The sequence below is a fragment of the Globicephala melas genome, chromosome 13 (assembly GCF_963455315.2).
Source record: "Globicephala melas chromosome 13, mGloMel1.2, whole genome shotgun sequence".
NCBI lineage: Eukaryota > Metazoa > Chordata > Mammalia > Artiodactyla > Delphinidae > Globicephala > Globicephala melas.
In genome coordinates, this window is record NC_083326.1 from 54,674,790 (window position 1) to 54,693,915 (window position 19,126).

General features: G+C 41.3%; 1 protein-coding gene across 1 annotated transcript in view; it reads left to right on the top strand.

Annotated features, from left to right (window-relative positions):
• The window catches only part of NDC80 (NDC80 kinetochore complex component), a 55,261-nt gene extending 46,557 nt beyond the window's left edge, over window positions 1-8,704 (top strand). The window contains exon 17 of the mRNA XM_030836692.2: window positions 7,323-8,704. Coding sequence (XP_030692552.1) covers window positions 7,323-7,460 — 138 coding nt within the window. The 3' untranslated portion in view covers window positions 7,461-8,704. The remainder of the gene's footprint in view (window positions 1-7,322) is intronic.
• Window positions 8,705-19,126: the final 10,422 nt, after the last annotated feature.

A 19,126-nucleotide genomic window follows, 5' to 3' on the forward strand; every position in this document is an offset into this window, starting at 1 on the left:
ATCCACAAAGGTGCAGGCATAACTTTTCTCTCTACAATTATCCCTGTTTATTTTTTCCATGGGTAATCACAGTAAAACTAATTTGTCTGCATTAAATTTGGCTTGGTTATTTACAGAAGTGCAGCAAGAATAGTGATTGACCATGTAAGTTCTTTTTAAGACTGCTTTGCTGGAACCTTGTAAGCAAGGTACCAGGTCAAGTTTTCAAGGGGCTTTATTGGCTCCATAAAGTCAAACTTAATACCTTAAAACTGTCTCGTCCCATCTGAGTTTATGTACATCTCTGTCAAATGTGACAATCCAGTTAAAGCCTTGGTAATATAGCCAATGTTTCCAGTCGTATCCTGTTACAAGAACAGATTCATATTGAACTTATGCAAATAACTTAATTATATTGCCATGAAAAGAATATTTAAGAGTTTCTGAATTCTGGAGTGTTCAGGTAGGGAGAAAAAGTAAATGTTTCATCTTAGTTTACAAAGGTATACTTTACCAATTGCTGTTAAGTCATAAATGGCTTAAGAGAAAAGGTTTCTTTAAATCTGGAAAAACAAAAAAATTAAGAAACCAGCCATGTTTTACAACAAAAAGTCATAAAAATTTTAATCATCCTCCTCAGTTCATTCAGTCCCGTGTCATTAATTCTTATTCTGCTTAAATCCTGTATTTCCATTAATTCTGGAAATTCTTATACAGTTCGTTTTTATGATCTTCAAAGTTATCAGAAACCTGTACTTTTCAAAAGTCCATTCCGTGAATCTTCTTGAAGATGAAGCACTTTTGTAGGAACACTTTTACAAAAGCATCTGAGGAAAACAATAACTGTCTGAAATGACAGAAGACTTTTTTAAAATGCCCATTGTTAAAGATTTAATAAGAGTTTATTATAATGGAATTGACAAGGAAACTTCCTTATCACAAGGTTTTAAAATACTTGGTCAGACAGGTCACTGTGAAACAATACTTAAGTTATTTATCTAACCATAGTGACAGAAGGCAAATGCAGAAAGTTAAATAGTTGCCAAAACAAACAAACAAAACAATAGCTGTTTTAATAAGGAAGACTGTTTTAATAGGAAGACTATTTTCAATAAGGAAGCTGTTTTAATAAGGAATGAGCTGTTTTAATAAGGAAGACTCAGTTTTCTTAAGTAATCAAAGAACTGATTTAAAAAACATGAAACACAGGAAATTATTTTGACAAGACACAAAATCTTTCTTTTCTTGGCAGATTGCTTAAAAGATCAAGAAAAACCTTTGAATCACTTACTAGAAGCAGACCAATAGTCCAATAAATTTTTGTTCTTTTAACAGATGAAAGAAATTTAAGGGTTTTTGTTTTTGTTTTTGTTTTAATTTTATTTTTGGCTGCGTTGGGTCTTCGCTGACTGTACACGGGCTTTCTCTGGTTGCGGTGAGCGGGGGCTACTCTTCGTTGTGGTGCGTGGGCTTCTCATCACAGTGGCTTCTCTTGTTGCAGAGCACAGGCTCTAGGCACATGGGCTTAAGTAGTTGTGGCACGCGGGCTCAGTAGTTGTGGCACATGGACTTAGTTGCTCCACGGCATGTGGGATCTTCCTGGACCAGGGCTTGAACCCATGTCCCCTGCATTGTCAGGCGGACTCTTAACCACTGCACCACCAAGGAAGCCCCAGAAATTTAAGTTTTAATTTTACATAAGTACACTACTGATTTTAAACCTTATTTTTTAAATCCTTATAATAAATTCATTCTGTCTTTCCCAGTTTGATCATGCATAAATTCCTTTCACGAGATTCCTTTTCTATAAACCTTCTACAGCTATCTTTTTGTTTCTAGTAACTTCAATTACATATGTATTAGAATTTTTAACCCTTAAAAACCTTAATTGCTGGTGGAAACTAAGAAGTAAACAATTGTGACTCACACTGGTATTCTGTGGCTTGCCAAATTTATAAATGCTTTTTATAAAAATGCATATTTTCTCATAGTAAATTTCTCTATGTGTGGCACTGGACATGTTTACCAATAGACCCAAATATCTTTAGTTTTTCTGTAAAAGTGTTACCTCAAAATTGGGCTTGCCTCTTGGTGGGTGTCGAGCCAAAAGACACAACCAAGCCCAAGACTGGGGGAAGGAAGGATTTATGATTACTTGCAACACATAAGGAGAACACCAGGGATCTTTCCCAAAGCAGTGTCTCCCCAAACAGCAAAGCTGGGGAAGTTTTAAGCTAAGGGTATATACATATTCATGAAGGGGCTTGGGCAGTCCACAGAGTCCAGACTTCACTTGCTTCAAGCCACAAGTGTCAGAAAAGGTCAACATCATCGTCCCTTAGGTTCCAGTTGATCTGAACGTTGAGCACTTCAGGCTAATGTTCCACATTGAAACAGAACTGGAAGTCTTTACAACAGATAAAATACCTTTGCTATTGTTATTTCTCTTGTCTGATAACAATTTGTTTCTGCATTCTTCTGTTCCCTTAAGATCATTAATTACTGAGACCTGTTCAAGGGCAAGCACTGAGGCCAGGCTTAGATCACAAAATGACTTTGGCCAAAAATCGTTTCTCTTATGTCCAGAAAGCCATGCCTGATTTTCTTTCTATATTCTGTTTTGTGTGTGTGTGTGTGTGTGTGTGTGTGTGTGTGTGTAAATGTCTTTTTTATATTCTATGTGTGTAAATGTCTATTTTATATTCTAAATATTACTAAGACCAGTGTCAAAGAGTGTACTGGTTATGTTTTCTTCTAGGAGTTTTATGGTTTCCAGTCATCCATTTAGGTCTTTAATCCCATTTTGAGTTTGTTTTTGTATTGAATATATGGTGTTAAAATGTTCTAATATCATTCTTTTACATGTAGCTGCCCAGTTTTCCCAGCACCACTTAATGAAGAGACCATCTTTTCTCCAATCTATATTCTTACTTCCTTTGTCATAGATTAATTGCCAATAAGTACATGGGTTTATTTCTGGGCTGTCTATCTGTTCCATTGATCTATGTGTCTGTTCTTGTGCTAGTACCATACTGTTTTGATTACTGTATCTTTGTAGTGTAATCTGATGTCAGGGAACATGATACTTACAGCTCTGTTCTTTCTCAAGGTTTTTTTTGGCTATTTGAGGTCTTTTGTGTTTCTGTACAAATTTTTAAATTATTTGTTCTAGGTCTATGAAAAATGCAATTGATAGTCTGATAGGGATTGCATTGAATCTGTAGATTGCCTTGGGTAATATGGTCATTTTAACAATATTCTTCTAATCCAAGAAAATGGTATATCTTTCCAACTATTTGTGTCATCTTCAGTTTCTTTCATCAGTGTCTAATAGTTTTCTGAGTATAGGTCTTTTACCTCCTTAAGTAGGTTTATTCCTAGCTATTTTATTCTTTTTAATGCAATGGTAAATGGGATTGTTTCCCAAATTTCTCTTTGTGTTAGTTCATTATTAGTGTATAGAAATGCTATAGATTTCTGTATATTAATTTTGTAATTAAGAGGCATCCCCAAAAATGGTGCAAAAGATATTTTATATTCCTCTCTCTACTGGGTACTACAGACAGAGGTCCAGGAGATCTGACTATAGTAAGAATTCTTACCCTTAGGAAGCTTCTGCCGATTTTCCCAGGATCTCATCTGCAGACTCCGAGTGGGGTTTTAAAGTATTTTCATTTACCTTGGCTGTTCAAGGAAATAATATAGCAGTTTACCAGAAAATCCCTGACTTCTGTCAGCTCTGGGAGGGGCCCATATGGAGGCCCTCTCTTGAAGGCAGACATGGTTGCATCTGTAGGGCCATTCACTTGGCTACTTTTGTTTATGGTTTTGTAAGTCTCTTCAGAGTAGAAAGAGAGAGGATTACTAAATGAATACTCAAGTAAAGGAGGATAAAGGACAGCAGCAGGAGTTATGTCAGTCTTCTAGTCTTTTGTTTTAGGTGCCTCTTTATGTCTTTTTCGTTAGCCTTTTGTAACAAACCTTTCAATGAACTATTTTGCAATTTTGAAGCTTTTTAGAGGCTTTTGTGTACTTTTTAAGTGCACTTCTTAAATTATCTATCTAATTGGAACTTTCCTCATGATGGCCACTGTACTTTCCCCGAGGGCTGGTGGCAGTTTGGTAGGACCCTGGCCACAAATGCAGTTCGGCACACACTTCTGTCAGGCAGGCCATATTTTGGGGCTCGCAATCTGATGGTTACCAAGCCAAGCCCTCAAGACACAAAATTCCAGGTTGTCTTTAGTAAAATTTTGGCCATCTTTGTAGATATTTATAGCTTCTGAGACCATAAGCAGGTATGTCTGAAGGTAGTGTACTTAACTCTTTTGATTTTAAGGATCTTATTTTTATTTCTATTTATTTGGTTTTTTATTTGTTAGTTTAAGGGTTTTTTTGTTTTTGTTTTTGTTTTGTGGTACGCGGACCTTTCACTGTTGTGGCCTCTCCCGTTGCGGAGCACAGGCTCCAGACGTGCAGGCTCAGTGGCCATGGCTCACGGGCCCAGCCGCTCCGCGGCATGTGGGATCCTCCCGGACCGGGGCACGAACCCGTGTCCCCCGCATCGGCAGGCGGACTCTCAACCACTGCGCCACCAGGGAAGCCCTGTTAGTTTAAGTTTTGAGGGGTATTTTGTTTGGGTTTTTAATTTGTTTTTGTAGGGGTGTTTTTTTTGGGGGGGGGAAGTTCTTCCAAGATCACCATTATAAGTAATAGCCTTTGCTTAAAACAAAATTTTATTCATCTGAGGCCTCACACTGGACCCAGTCCACGTAAATCGACCCAGTCCGATTCCAGACCCAGTTGGTTCTTAAGTTGGACCGTGTCCTACTCCAGCTGGTAACACCAGTTTCCAGTGTGTCACCTGGGGAGTGGGAAAAGGATTGAGCCAGCAAACCTCAGCAAATGGGATTGCAGACAGGGGCTCCACATAAATGGGAACTTGGAACTGCCACTAACAGTTCCCATGTGAATAGATTCTTGGGGCAGAATCAAGGGCTGGAGTTTCCAGTCAAATAGGAAACGTGTGGAAAGCCAATTATATCTGGAGCCTTGACATAAATAGAGCAGAGTTCAGAACTGAGAGGAACTTACCCACGGCCCTCAGAAACAGTGAGAAAGACAATGAACCAAAGGCTTCATGGGTACCACACCTGCATTTCTCATTGTTCCTGAGACCCTATCAGAAGTTCACTTCGGATCCCGTTGCTGCAACCAAAACTGTTAGAAAAATTCAACTGAGTAAATCTGAAGATCAGATTGGCTTTGCTCAGTGATTCATGTTTCGGGCAGCATCCTATCTAGCAAATAGAAAGGAGCTCCAAGGAGCTACAGAAAAGAAAAGGTTTTTAAAGGCAGGGTAGGGGGTGGGGGGGACAAAGAAGTCATAAATTTAAAAAGGATTATTTCAGGCAAGATGGCAAGGTCACCTCCCTTTATGGGATACAAGGTTGTTATTAGGCAGATTACCTCACTGATGCTGACCAGGAAATTCCAAAAGGACCAGTAAAGATTACGTTCCTGGGGAAGGTTGAAACTGCAATTAGGTTAGGTATTAAGTCCCTTTTAGTGACATAGGCTTAGCTCAAGTGAATCCATTTATAGCCTGTTGTTTGTTTGTTTTTTTATAAGTTTTTTTTTAATATATTTATGGACTTTTTATTTATTGATTTTATTTTTGGCTGTGTTGGGTCTTCGTTGCTGTGTGGGCTTTCTCTAGTTGCAGTGAGCGGGGGCTACTCTTCATTGCGGTGCGCGGGCTTCTCATTGCAGTGGCTTCTCTTGTTGCGGAGCACAGGCTCAGTATTCATGGCACACAGACTTAGTTGCTCCGCAGCATGTGGGATCTTCCCGGACCAGGGAATGAACCTGTGTCCCCTGCATTGGCAGGCGGATTCTTAACCAATGCGCCACCAGGGAAGTCCCAGTTGTTTCTTTTTAACATTCCTTTCTGTTAATTTTGTATAAACACAGAAAATAGTATTTCAGAAACATGAAGTCTCCCTTAGCTCCACCTTTCACATAGCTTGAAAGTTTAACAATAAAACTATTCCTCCAACCTGCTGTACAGAGCCCAAAAACTAAAATAAATTGCTAAATCTAAAATTCCTTGGTAATTTATTAGGAGATAATGTATTCCCAGTTGTGAATTGTTTAAGGGGGAAAAAAGCTCATAATATCACATTAATAGGCTTTCATTTATTTGAAAACAGAACATTTGATCTTATATCCCCTCATCTCTCCTGAATGACATGAACTGCTGCTTGCTTGCCAGTACTTTCTCTGCTTAGTGGTAAGAACTAAGAAAAGCATCCTGGAATAAATACTAGGTCAGAAAACCTAGGTTCTACCCACTTCTTCCTAGTTCAGCCACTTAGTGGCTCTATAACCTTTCATGGATCCTTTTTTAACAAGTATTGTTCATCTGAACCACAGACCAGAAAATGATTTGAGTGATTACATTTCTGGAGGTCAGAAGTCTAAAATGGTCCCTCCGGGTTGTACTCCTTCTAGAGGGTCTAGGGAGGAATCCAGTTCCTTGCCTTTTCCACCTTCCAGAGGTCACCTGCAGTCCTTGGGTTGCAGCCTCTTCCTCCATCTTCAAAGCCAGCAACACAGCATCGTCTGTCCTTTCTGAGCTCTCTTTTGTCCTTACGTCTTCTCTCTCTGACTCCCACACTGCCGATTCCCTCTTACAAAGACCGTTGTACATTGGACGCACCAGGATAATGCAGAATAATCTCCATTTCTCAAAATCCGTTACTCAGTCACATCTTCAAAGTTCCATTTACCATGTAAGATAGCATATTCACAGGTTCTGGTGATCAGGACGTGGACACCTTTGAGGAGTCAGCCTACCACACCTGGGAACAAACAAAAATTCATTAACAGTAAAATGGATAAGTAAATGTTGGTATATTCATTCAACAGAATGTTATATAGCAGTATATGAATAAACTATAGCTATATGCATTAACATGAATGAATCTCAAAATTCTGTGTGGAAAAAAAACCAAGTCATAACACATTACATTTAATATTGTTCAGTAAACATGAAGGTTAAAACCAGGTACCACTAAACTAGTATATCGTTTATATATTTAATCTGTGTGTGTGTAGTAAAAGTATAAAGAAAAGTACCTTTCAGGAGAATGGTTGTGTCTGGGAGAAAAGAGGGTATAAGATTAGGAAAGGGCACAAAAGGAGCCTGCTAGGTGGATGCAAGAGTATTCTTTTTATTCCTCTTCTTACAAATGTTATACTCTTATTTGTAGATTTCACAATTAAACACTTTAAAAGAAATTAATGTTTTTACATTAACAATTGTTAATTGTTTCCACTAGAAACATCTTGAGGAGCAGATTGCTAAAGCTGATAGAGAGTATGAAGAATATACGTCTGAAGATCTCTTGGACAATATTAGAGAGATTGGAGACAAGTATAAGAAGAAAGCTGCTCTACTTAAGGCTTCTGATGAATGAAGATAAAATGTTGATTAAGCGAGAACTTTATTAACAGTGGAAATTTTGAAATGTCCTTTGTAGGTTTGAAAAATCTCTTAGCATATCCTATATCCCTCCTTACAATGAAGTCTCATGACCACATCTTCCCAAGCCCGTGAAATATTTTTATATCTTTTATAAATCTAGTTCATTAACTTAAGGTATGTATAACCTGAAATTATGATAACTGGTTGGACTGTTATCTTTAGTTATGAAAGACCAATTATATTATGTACCTGTAGTTAATAAACTTACATCAATAAAGTGTGTTTTTCCCATGATCTCTCTGCCTAACTTGAGATAGTTAGAAAAATAGGTATTTTGAATTAAACCAGGAGTCAGCAAACTAACTGTGGGCCAAATCTAATCACACCCATTCACTTACATACCATCTATGACTGCTTTCCCATTACAAGAGCAGAGTTAAGTGTGTGCGACAGAGATCATGTGGCCTGAAAAGCCAAAAATGTGTACTATCTGGCCCTTTACAGAAAGTTTGCCAATCCCTGGGATAAACCATACAAAGGTTGGCACTGACTGACTAAAAAACTTTCCTAATCACTTTGGACACAAAAACCCACTCCTTATCCAGAGCTAAGAAGCTAAAGTTCTTTCTGGCTTCATGCCATCTTTACTCTGAAGTAAGTAGAAGAATATGGAATGCGAGAATCAGAAGAAATAATCTTGTTTAACCCCCTCATTTTAGAGATGAAAATATATTCCTAGAGAAGTTCTGATTTACTAATGTCATGCGTCTTAGTGGTAGAAGCCACCCTGAGCTTCTTGAACCTGTGCTCAATCCTGAGTACAGCCACAGGAGCCCTGAAACATTAATGTTCTGGATGGTGAGGGAGTCATATTAGAAAGTGGGATTTTTAGACAGGTCTAAGTTGTTAGGAAGCTCCTCCTTAAATTGAACTAAAATCTGCCTCCAGTTGAATTTTCTATTCTTTTAACTTTATTCCAACTCTAATATAAGTCAGAATGAAGAACATGGTAAAATGAAACGTAAGCAATATACAGAACGGGATTCCAGCAACATTTTATGAAGAGAGGGCATTCAGCCTGACAGCGTGGAAACAAAGACAGGTCGTTGCTGGGAGATAATTAATAGGTATGGCAAGATTAATGGTTACCAATGTATTCAACAATCTTTGACTCCAACATCCAATGGAACTTGCTTCAATGTTGGAAATATTCTGCCTGCACTATCCTGTATGATACCTGCTATATGAATCTATTGTGTACTCAAGTGATGTATATGTATGACAAAATAAAGACTCAGAGCTTTGCCACTCAGAACATGGTATGGAAATAGCATCAGCATCACCTTGGAGCTTGTTAAAAATGCAGACCCTTGGCCCCACCCCAAACCTACTGAATCAGAATCTGCACCTTTTACAGTGTATTGACATAGACTGTACATATTTAAACTTTTCATTAAGTTCCAACATACATATACACTCCCATAAAATCAAAATCACAGTCAAGGTAATGAATATATCTTTTGTTTGTTTGTTTTTGTTTTTGTTTTCGCGGTACGCGGGCCTCTCACTGACGCGGCCTCTCCCATTGCGGAGCACAGGCTCCGGACGCACAGGCCCAGCGGCCACGGCCCACGGGCCCAGCCGCTCCGCGGCACGCGGGGCCCTCCCAGACCGGGGCACGAACCCACGTCCCCTGCATCAGCAGGCGGACTCTCAACCACTGCGCCACCAGGGAAGCCCTGAATATATCTTAAACCTCTAAAAGTTTCCTCGTTGCCCTTTGCAATACTTTCTCTTGCCCCTACCTGACACCTGCCTGACACCCATCCCCAGGCAAGCACTGATCTCCCTTCTATTACTATAGATTAGTTTGCATTTTCTAGAATTTTCTATAAATAGAATCATATAGTATGTACATTTGTATGGCTTCTTTCAGAAAATTGTGAGGTCCACGTTGCACTGTATATCAGTAGTTCATACTTTTTCATTGCTGAGTAGTGTTCCATTGTATGTATATATCGAGTTTGTTTATCCATGTACCTGTTGATGGACATTTGGGTTGTTTACAGTTTGGGGCTATGATAAATAAGGTCATTATGAACGTTCATGTACAGATGTTTGCATGGACATATCCTTTCATTTCTCTTGGGTAAACACCTAGGAGTGGAATGGCTAGTTCACATATGGTAGATGCATATTTAACTTTCATGAAACTTAGAAAATGTTTCCTAAAGTGGTTGTATCATATGTTCCTATCTGCAGCGTGTGAGTTGCTCACGTCCTTAACCACACTTGTATGGTTTTAGTTTAGCCATCCTAAGGGTGTATGGTTCTATCTACTGTGATATTAATTTCCATTTCCCTAATGGCCAAAGGTGTTAAGCATCATTTCATGTGCTTTTTTTTTCAACCATATATGTTTTATATATTTATTTTTCTCCCAGTCTGTGACTTGCCTTCTCATTTTCTTAATAGTGTCTTTTGAAGAACAAAAGTTTTAAATTTTGATGAGACCCAATTTATCACTTTTTTTAAAAATACTTTCTTCATTTTGTGTAGTATTTAAGGAATCTTTGCCAGCATCACTGATTTACACCTATGTTTTATTCTAGAAGTCTTATAGTTTTGACTACTAAATCAAAATCAAAAGTCAAATGTGCATTTTAGAAAGGTCTCCAAGGGGACTTCCCTTCCCTGGTGGCACAGTGGTTAAGAATCCGCCTGCCAATGCAGGGGACACGGGTTTGAGCCTTGGTCTGGGAAGATCCTACATGCCGCGGAGCAGCTAAGCCCATGCACCACAACTGCTGAGCCTGATCTCTAGAGCCCATGAGCCACAACTACTGAGCCCACATGCTGCAACCACTGAAGCCCGCCTGCCTAGAACCCGTGGTTCACAACAAGAGAAGCCACCGCAATGAGAAGCCAGCACGCCACAACTAGAGAAAGTCCGCACGCAGCAACGAAGACCCAACGCAGCCAAAAATAAAATAAATTTTTTTTAAAATTACTATTAAGGGCTTCCCTGGTGGCACAGTGGTTGAGAATCTGCCTGCCAATGCAGGGGACACGGGTTCGAGCCCTGGTCTGGGAAGATCCCACATGCCGCGGAGCAACTAGGCCCGTGAGCCACAAGTACTGAGCCTGCGCGTCTGGAGCTTGTGCTCCACAACAAGAGAGGCCGCGACAGTGAGAGGCCCACGCACCGTGATGAAGAGTGGACCCCGCTTGCCACAACTAGAGAAAGCCCTCATGCAGAAACGAAGACCCAACGCAGCCATGAATAAATCTTTTTTTAAAAAATTACTATTAAAAAAAGTTCCCTGAGTTGTCGTATGTACGTTAAAATTGGAGGTGCACTGCTTTAAAAGAAAAAGTCACCACTAGTTAAATATTATCCATAATGTGATACTATTTAATAGCGACTCTAGGAATGACAGAAAAATTATACTAAGTTTAACCAAAGTGATAACCTCAGCACAACTTGGGACGTGCTCAAGAGACAGAAGTGATAAATGTACTTGCACTTTTCACTTCACGTTTACCTCACTCTACACGCTTTCTTCTGAATTCCTAAGCACATGCTTATCTCCAGAAGTAACACTATTAAAGTACAATAGATGTTCCAGTTACAAGTTCCAAGAATCCTAGAGTCACAAAAGCCTTTAGATATACAAATCAACCTTCCAATCAATGAGGAACACTTCCCACAGCATTTTTTTTTTTTTTTTTTTTTTTTTTTGTGGTACGCGGGCCTCTCACTGTTGTGGCCTCTCCCGTTGCAGAGCACAGGCTCCAGACGCGCAGGCTCAGCGGCCATGGCTCACGGGCCTAGCCGCTCCACGGCATGTGGGATCTTCTCAGACCGGGGCACGAACCTGTGTCCCCCGCATCGGCAGGCGGACTCTCAACCACTGTGCCACCAGGGAAGCCCCCCACAGCATTTTGTAGATGGTTACCTGGCCCTCTGCTGAATACTTCGGTGATAGGACTGCTTCCAAATGGCTCGTTACTTCGAAGCATTTGATGGCTAAGCATCACTGCTTGCCTGAAAGTTCTGTCTCATATTGGACCAAAATCTGCCTTCATGTAACTTCCTCCAGTTACAACTTTTTGTCATAGAACAGCAGGGTTGTCATAGTTTCCAGTTCCACTTAGGGACATCAATTGCCTATTATTGTTTATCTTATGTTTGATCCTGTGTTTAATAAGTCAGTCTTTCCCGAATTGCTTTGATCTCTGTTATTTTACCTTGCTTTCAATGTTACTCTTTTAAGCCTTTCCTCTATAGAAATATTTTTTCTTTTTTTAATTTTGAAATAATTTGACTTTTAAAAAGTTGTAAGACTAATACAAATAACCCCCTTCACACAAATCCCCTAGCTAATATTTTATTACACTTATTTATCATTCTCTCCCCCGCCCTCCCTATTTATTTATTTAGCTAGCTAGCTGGCTCTGTATCTTGACTCACTTGTAAGTTGCAGACATGATACCCCTTTACCTCTAAATACTTCAGTGTATATTTCCTAAAAACAATGACAATTTTGTATAACCATAAGACAATTTCAAAATCAGGAAATTAATATTGGTATGTTATTACCTAATCTACAGAACTTACTCAAATTTTGCCAGTTGTCCCAATAATGTCCTTTATTAGGATTTTTTTTCTCCTGGTCCAGGATCCAATTCAGAATCACACATTGCATTTAGTTGTCAAATCTATTTAATCTCTTTTACACTGAAAGAGTTCCTTATTCTGTCTTTGACTTTCATGACCTAGACATTTTTGAAGTGTCCAGTGATTTATAGACTGTCCTTCAATTTTTGCTTAACGTGTTCTCGTGATTAGATAAGATACGTATTCCTTGAAGGACACAACAGAACTGATGTTACATTCTTTTCAGTACATTGCATCAAAAGGTATGTGATATTTATGGTTCCATTAATGTTAACTTTAATCACTTGGTTTGGGTGGTCCGCAAGATTACTCTTTTCCCCTTTGTAATTAAGGATATGGGACTTCCCTGGTGGTCCAGTGGTTGAGACTCTGTGCTTCCGATGCAGGGGGCATGGGTTTGATCCTTGGTCAGGGAACTAAGATCCCACATGCTGCACAGCCAAAAAAAAGGAATTGGGGAGGACTATGTAAATATAATGTTTTTCATCAAGTTTTCACCTACTAGTTTCAACATCTATGTGTCTTGAATGAATTATTACTATGTTGCCAAAGAGTGATTTTTTAGAGATATAATTGACATATGATGTTTCAGGTGTACAACATAATGATTGGATATTTGTATATATTGCAAAATGACCATCACGAGTCTAGTTAACATCCATCACAAGTAGTTACAATTTTTTTTCTTGTGATGAGAACTTTTAATACCTACCCTTAGAAACTTTCAAATATACAATATAGTATTATAAACTATAACCACCATGTTGGGGGGACGAGGAACCGGCTTGGGAGCTCAGCAGGCTTCCCGGCCCCAGCAGATCACCCTCTGCTCCTCTCCCGCTCTTCCCGGAGACTCCCTCCCACCTGCCTCTCCTGATCTCCCTGGCCTCAGGGGCGCCAATCTTGTCTGGCCTCCACTTCTCCTCCCCCCTCAGCCCGCCTACGTCCTACCGGTTCACTCTGGGGTTCCTCCCGTCTCCTTGGGGGTTACAGTCCCCCACCATCGGCTGGCAGGTGCCCTAGTTGTAGGGAGATGCTAACTCTGGGTCTTCCCGCACTGCCATCTTGACTCCTCCCCCCAGATTCTTTTATATATATTATATATATGATTGATTCGCTTTGCTGTCCACCTGACATACTGTAGATCAATTAAGGTTCAATAAAAATAAATAATAATACGCCACACACACACACACACACACACAAAGAATAGGCACAGACAAAATCACTCGGCCAGTTGTTAAACAGAAGTGGTGTGATGGTGCTTCCCTGGTGGCTCAGTGGTTGAGAGTCCGCCTGCCGATGCAGGGGACACAGGTTCGTGCCCCAGTCCGGGAAGATCCCACATGCCGCGGAGCGGCTGGGCCCGTGAGCCATGGCCGCTGAGCCTGTGCGTCCAGAGCCTGTGCTCCGCAACAGGAGAGGCCACAGCAGTGAGAGGCCCGCGTACGGCAAAAAAAAAAAAAAAGTGGTGGAATGGGTACCTGAGGGAAATGGTCATGCTGTCAGAGATGGAAGTTCTGTGTAGGTCCAGTCGCAGAGATTCCCACTTACCAAGATTGATCTAGTTACTGCTCCCTCTGAACGTGCACCTTTCAGCCACAGAGACCAACACTGAGCCCCTGATACAGCACTATCCTTGGAAGAGACCAACTGGCCACTAGGTGGCAAATTGACCACATGAAGCCCTGTCCATCCTGGAGGGGCAGCACTTCATCCTCACCAGGATCAATAGCTACTCTGAGTAAGAGTTCCCCTTTCCTGGGACTTCCCTGGTGGCGCAGTGGTTAAGAATCCGCCTGCCAATGCAAGGAACACGGGTTTGAGCCCTGGTCCGGGAAGATCCCACATGATGTGGAGCAACTAAGCCCATCCACCACAGCTACTGAGCCTGCGGTCTGGAGCCCATTAGCTACTACTGAAGCCCGTGTGCCTAGAGACTGTGTTCCGCAACAAGAGAAGGCACTGCAATGAGAACCCCAGGCACCTCAACAAAGAGTAGCCCCCGCTCACCGCAACAAAGACCCGACGCAGCCAAAAATAAATAAATAAATTTATTTTTAAAATAATAGAGTTTGCCTTTCCTGCCTGTGGAGCATCAACCACACCACTATCTGGGGCTTTTGGAATTCTTGACTCATAGGCATGGAGTTCCAAACACTTAACATCTGATCAATGAAGGAAATAGAGGATTGAGCTCATGACCACGGGACACAATGGTCTATCTTGTACTGGACAATCCAGGGGACTAGTCTTCTAAATGTACAACTGAGATGCAAAGTTAGAGGAAACACTCTGAAGGGATAGGTCCCCATCCTTTAAGATACAACATATTTATGGGAATTCCCTGGTGGTCCAGTGGTTAGGACTCAGCGCTTCCACTGCGGTGGCTGGAGTTTGATCCCTGGTGGGGGAACTAAGATCCCGCAAGCCATGGAGCCCAGCCAAAAAAAAAAAAAAGATACAACATACCTATTAAATCAGAGAGCTCTGTGTAGAGCCGTGTCCCCAGTAGGAAGGCTCCATGGGACCAGGAATCAAGAGGTGGAAGCCAACGTTGTTCCACCTGCCATCCCTCCCAGTCACCCATTGAGGACTGTGTGTGTCCCATGCCCCGAGCTGCAAGGTTGAAGCTCCTGCTCCTGTAAAAGACACATTCTCCTTGTAGAAGTTGTGGTGGTGCCAGATCTTCCCCACGTCGTCCTGGTTGGTGATGATGCCCTGCTCTACGAGGTACTTCAGGATCTGGACACTGCGCCTGCTTTGGGTCCTGTCCTCCAGGTAGCTGTCCTTCTGGCCCACACCCACCATGAAACCCTGGTGTTGAGGTGCCCGAGGATGGATGGGAACACAGCTAGGGGGCATTATCTCCAGCAAAGCCAGCATCGCACATGCCAAAGACATGGTGGCTGACAAGCACAGCGATTTTCTCCTGCCTTGGATCCTCCGAGGTTGGGAGCGAAGGAGGGAGAGCCTGAGCGCAGGAGCCCTCGGAGCTGAGCTGGCTGAAGCAAGGCCACCCCGGGTTCTTTTTTTTTTTTAATTTGGTCATTTATTTGACTGTGCGGGGTCTTAGTTGCAGCCTGCGGGATCTTTTGTTGCAGCACGTGGGATGTAGTTCCCTGACCAGGAATGGAACCCAGGCCCCCTGCATTGAGAGCATGGAGTCTTAACCACTGGACCAGCAGGGACGTCCCCTAGGTTCTTAGATGCTGTGTTTTCATCATCTACAGTTTCAGTTAGTGGTTTCTTTTCGTTCAAAGAATTGTTTAAAATGGATTGAAATTTCCACATAAAAGGAGCTTTGTTGCCCTAACTTGTATTAATTTCTATTTATACCGCATGGTGACCAGAGAATGCTATCTTTACTATTTATTGTTTGCACTTTGCTGAGGTTTTTCTTTGTGGCCTAGCAGTTTTTGTGAACATTCACGGGCAATTGAAAGGAAAGCATATTCTCTTTTTTAGGATGTATTATTTGATATATCATTAATCATATCTACCTTATCAATTATATATAATTATCAATTATATTACTAAGTTTCCCATAATTTACTTATTTTTATTTACTTTATCTCTCACAGATTGAGAAAAAGAAAGGTTAAGTGATTTCGCCAAGTTCTCAATAGTAAATGGAAAAGTTCTTTAGTCAATGGCAAAACAGAATTCAGGCAGTACGATTTCAGAACCTCAGCTCTGAACTATTATGCCGCCTGACTTCTGTGGGCATTCATTAGATTTTTCTCTGTGTGTTATCACTTGGGGGTTAAACAATTTAATAGGAGGAAGAGAGATCTCCCAGGGGAACAACATGAAACCGATAAAAAAGGCACAGAAGTTTGTGAAGCAATTTAGAAAAGTATTGGGGAAGTCAGGTTATTCTCGGGGAAGCTGAGTAATTGTACAAAATGTAGCATTACATTTAGGGGATGTAAATGTAAATGCTACACGTAAATGTTAGGGGCAGGGTGCATGCGGTCAAACTGGGGATGGTAAGTGGCTAATATCAAGCAACTGAGCAAGTGGGGGACACGCTTCACCAACAGTCTGTAAGAGGGTTATGAGAGTGGGCTATTTTATCCCTTGCAGACCTTCCAACCTCCGACTGGGAGGATGATTATCAGTTCTGGGGCAGAAGAGTCCACCCACCAGACAAGTGCTGGGTTAAGATAAAAGGAGGGAAGGTCCTGAGTTGTTTGCCCATGAAAGGGAGGTGACAGCGCCACTGTGGTGGAGGACGGGGTGATGAATTGCTCTCCACTGGCAGGTCTTTCAACTAAGAAAGGAGAAAGATATCTGTGCTCAAGAAGCTAGTCAGAGTAGTATTCCATTGTATATATGTGCCACATCTTCTTTATCCATATATACACTACCAAACGTAAGGTAGATAGCTAGTGGGAAGCAGCCACATAGCATAGGGAGATCAGCTCGGTGCTTTGTGACCGCCTGGAGGGGTGGGATAGGGAGGGTGGGAGGGAGGAAGACGCAAGAGGGAAGAGATATGGGAACATATGTATATGTATAACTGATTCACTTTGTTATAAAGCAGAAACTAACACACACACACAAAATTGAAAAAATTAAAAAATAAAAGCTAGTCTGTTCACCGGTAGAAATGGGTCTGTCTTAGGGAAGCCTTTGGGAATTATGTCTAAAAGAGGATGCAAACAGAGCAATGTCATTATAGGGAAAAATTACTCCCTGCTTATCTTTCAGCCTCAGAAATAGAGTGTCTATTCTCTACAAATTAGAGAATAAGGTAGTTAATCCAGTGGTCTTAAGAGAAGGCCCTTAGGTCCTTTGCTCATGAGAGCAGAGAATGCAAAACTCCACCAGCATGCTGGGAGAGAAGTGGAATGGTTGTCAAACTGATTCCCTAGGTACCTGCCAGCTTTGCAGTAGGGGAGATGAGGTTAGGTCTGTTTGAGAGACTTGGATTTCAAGGCACCAGGAGGGTCAAGGTTCAAGTTATTTGGACCCTGGAAAAGGAATCCCAGATGTGTTCTTATACCTACACCCTCGTGCCTCACCTCTTGGAAGAGGAATTTAGAGAGGTGAAACAGCTGATTATTTGAAATTGTCCATTCTCAGCCAAGCAAGGAAAGCTGTGGAAATGAATCAGGCCAGAAATGAAGTTGGCCATGGAGAAGGGGGCGAGGCTGAAGTGGCCCTGACACTTTGAGCAGGAAGGTAGTAAGGGGGCTTCTAGGGGGAGGGAGAGTTGGGGAACTCCAATTCTATGAGACAGCACTCAGAGCTGAAGAAGCCACCAGAGCCAGCAAAAGCCAGTTAAAGCCACCAACCAAAGAAAAGGCCACACCTATAGAAAAAAGTTGGGTTTATTGAAGTCACTGCAGTGAGGAAGAACTAATCATGGGATGTCTCAGTAAGACAGAGTGCGGTTCGGGCTCATGCCGGTTGATTCTAAGAAAGGACGGCTCGTTAGTCATTTTTGCAACTGCAGCATAGCCTTAGTTATGTTTGGTTAGAGACACTGTCTTGTTGGCCTGACTGAGTCCTGTTCAAAACATTGTCTATCACCGTCTGACGGCTAGCAGAGTGGCTTTGCTCTTTCCCAGGTCCTAATTAGAGTTAGAGGTCCTGGTTGGGGAAAGTAATTTGGCTGACTAGAAAGCCATGGAAAAGCCTCAGTAGGGTTGTGGTTCTAGAAGAGCATTCAAGGAAAAATTCAGCTGAGCAGAGGAAAAGGGGGGATTTAGCTTACGTGGAAATAAGAGGTCACTCATCAGTTGTTGGAATATCTAAGGTGAACCTCACCTCGGATACCCAGAAGCTGTTTCCTGCACTTGCACGGGTGTTCTACTGTGAGAAGACTTAGGCAGATGGGGAAAAAACAGCAAAATTATACTGAGCATGTACTGTACTTCCCCTTCCTGTTGTGGTTGGCTTTGAGTTAGAACACCTTGAGGAATTTGACTTTGAGTAGCAAGCAGTTTCTGTCTCAGGCTAGCAAAGCTGGAGACAATACAGTATTTGGTATAAATTTCCCTTTGTTCTGAAAAAGCAACAGGGTTGAACAGATTTAGTTTTGCAACGTAAGGCAAAAACGTTCTCGAAAATGGAAAAGGTTGAGATGCTATGAATCTGAAAGTCTAAAACGTTCATGGGACCCTGTGTGTGTATGTGCACATGCATGTGTGTGTGTGTGTGTGTGTGTGTATACGTGTGATTCTGCTTGAGTTCTTTCTTCTTTTTTGAGAAGGCTTTTTTTTTTTTTTTTTACATTTAGAGCACAGGAACAGGAGGAAGGACACACCCAACAGCTGTAGAAGCAGGAAACATCTACTCTAAAACTGAAGAACAAAAACTTGAAAACTGAGAGTGTTTTTTGCGTATTTTGCTCCAACTAAACTTCTTTGAAAAAGTCCAGGCTTCATCTATGTATGATTGGGAATGGAGATGCGATGTGCAATGAATCCAGTGTGATTTATGCAGTTTTATTTCTACAAAATTACTGTTTGCTTTGGAGAATATTTCTTTTCTAGATTACATTCCAGAAGTATTAGGAGCTAAGTCCCATGGGACAGCAGTGGGGCAATTATAGGAGTGATGTTCACTTCAAGCTGGGGGAGGGTCTATGAAGAGGAACTGGCCTGGGCTTGGCAAAGGTCAACTTGAACTATTGATGAGAGTGTTTAGAACTAAAGAAAAAAAAAAAAGACTCGAGGAATGTGAAAAGTACAAGCCATCCTTCTTTTTCATAATTTATATGGTTATGTAAAAGTAAATGAGCTACTTGCTATAATACTTATGTATCTCTTGTGGGGATACTACATTCTAACTCTGTAACAGGCCAACTGCCCTGTAGGGGAAGGATGAGAAATATCCGGTTTTTAGGAAAGAGCTTAGATCTCTTTCGGGAAAGTGAAACCTAGATAGAAAATAGAAACTGTCCGTGGGGGAAACCTGTGTTTTCTCTCTGGGCTTTGTCTGGGGACTACATTTTTTTTTAATTA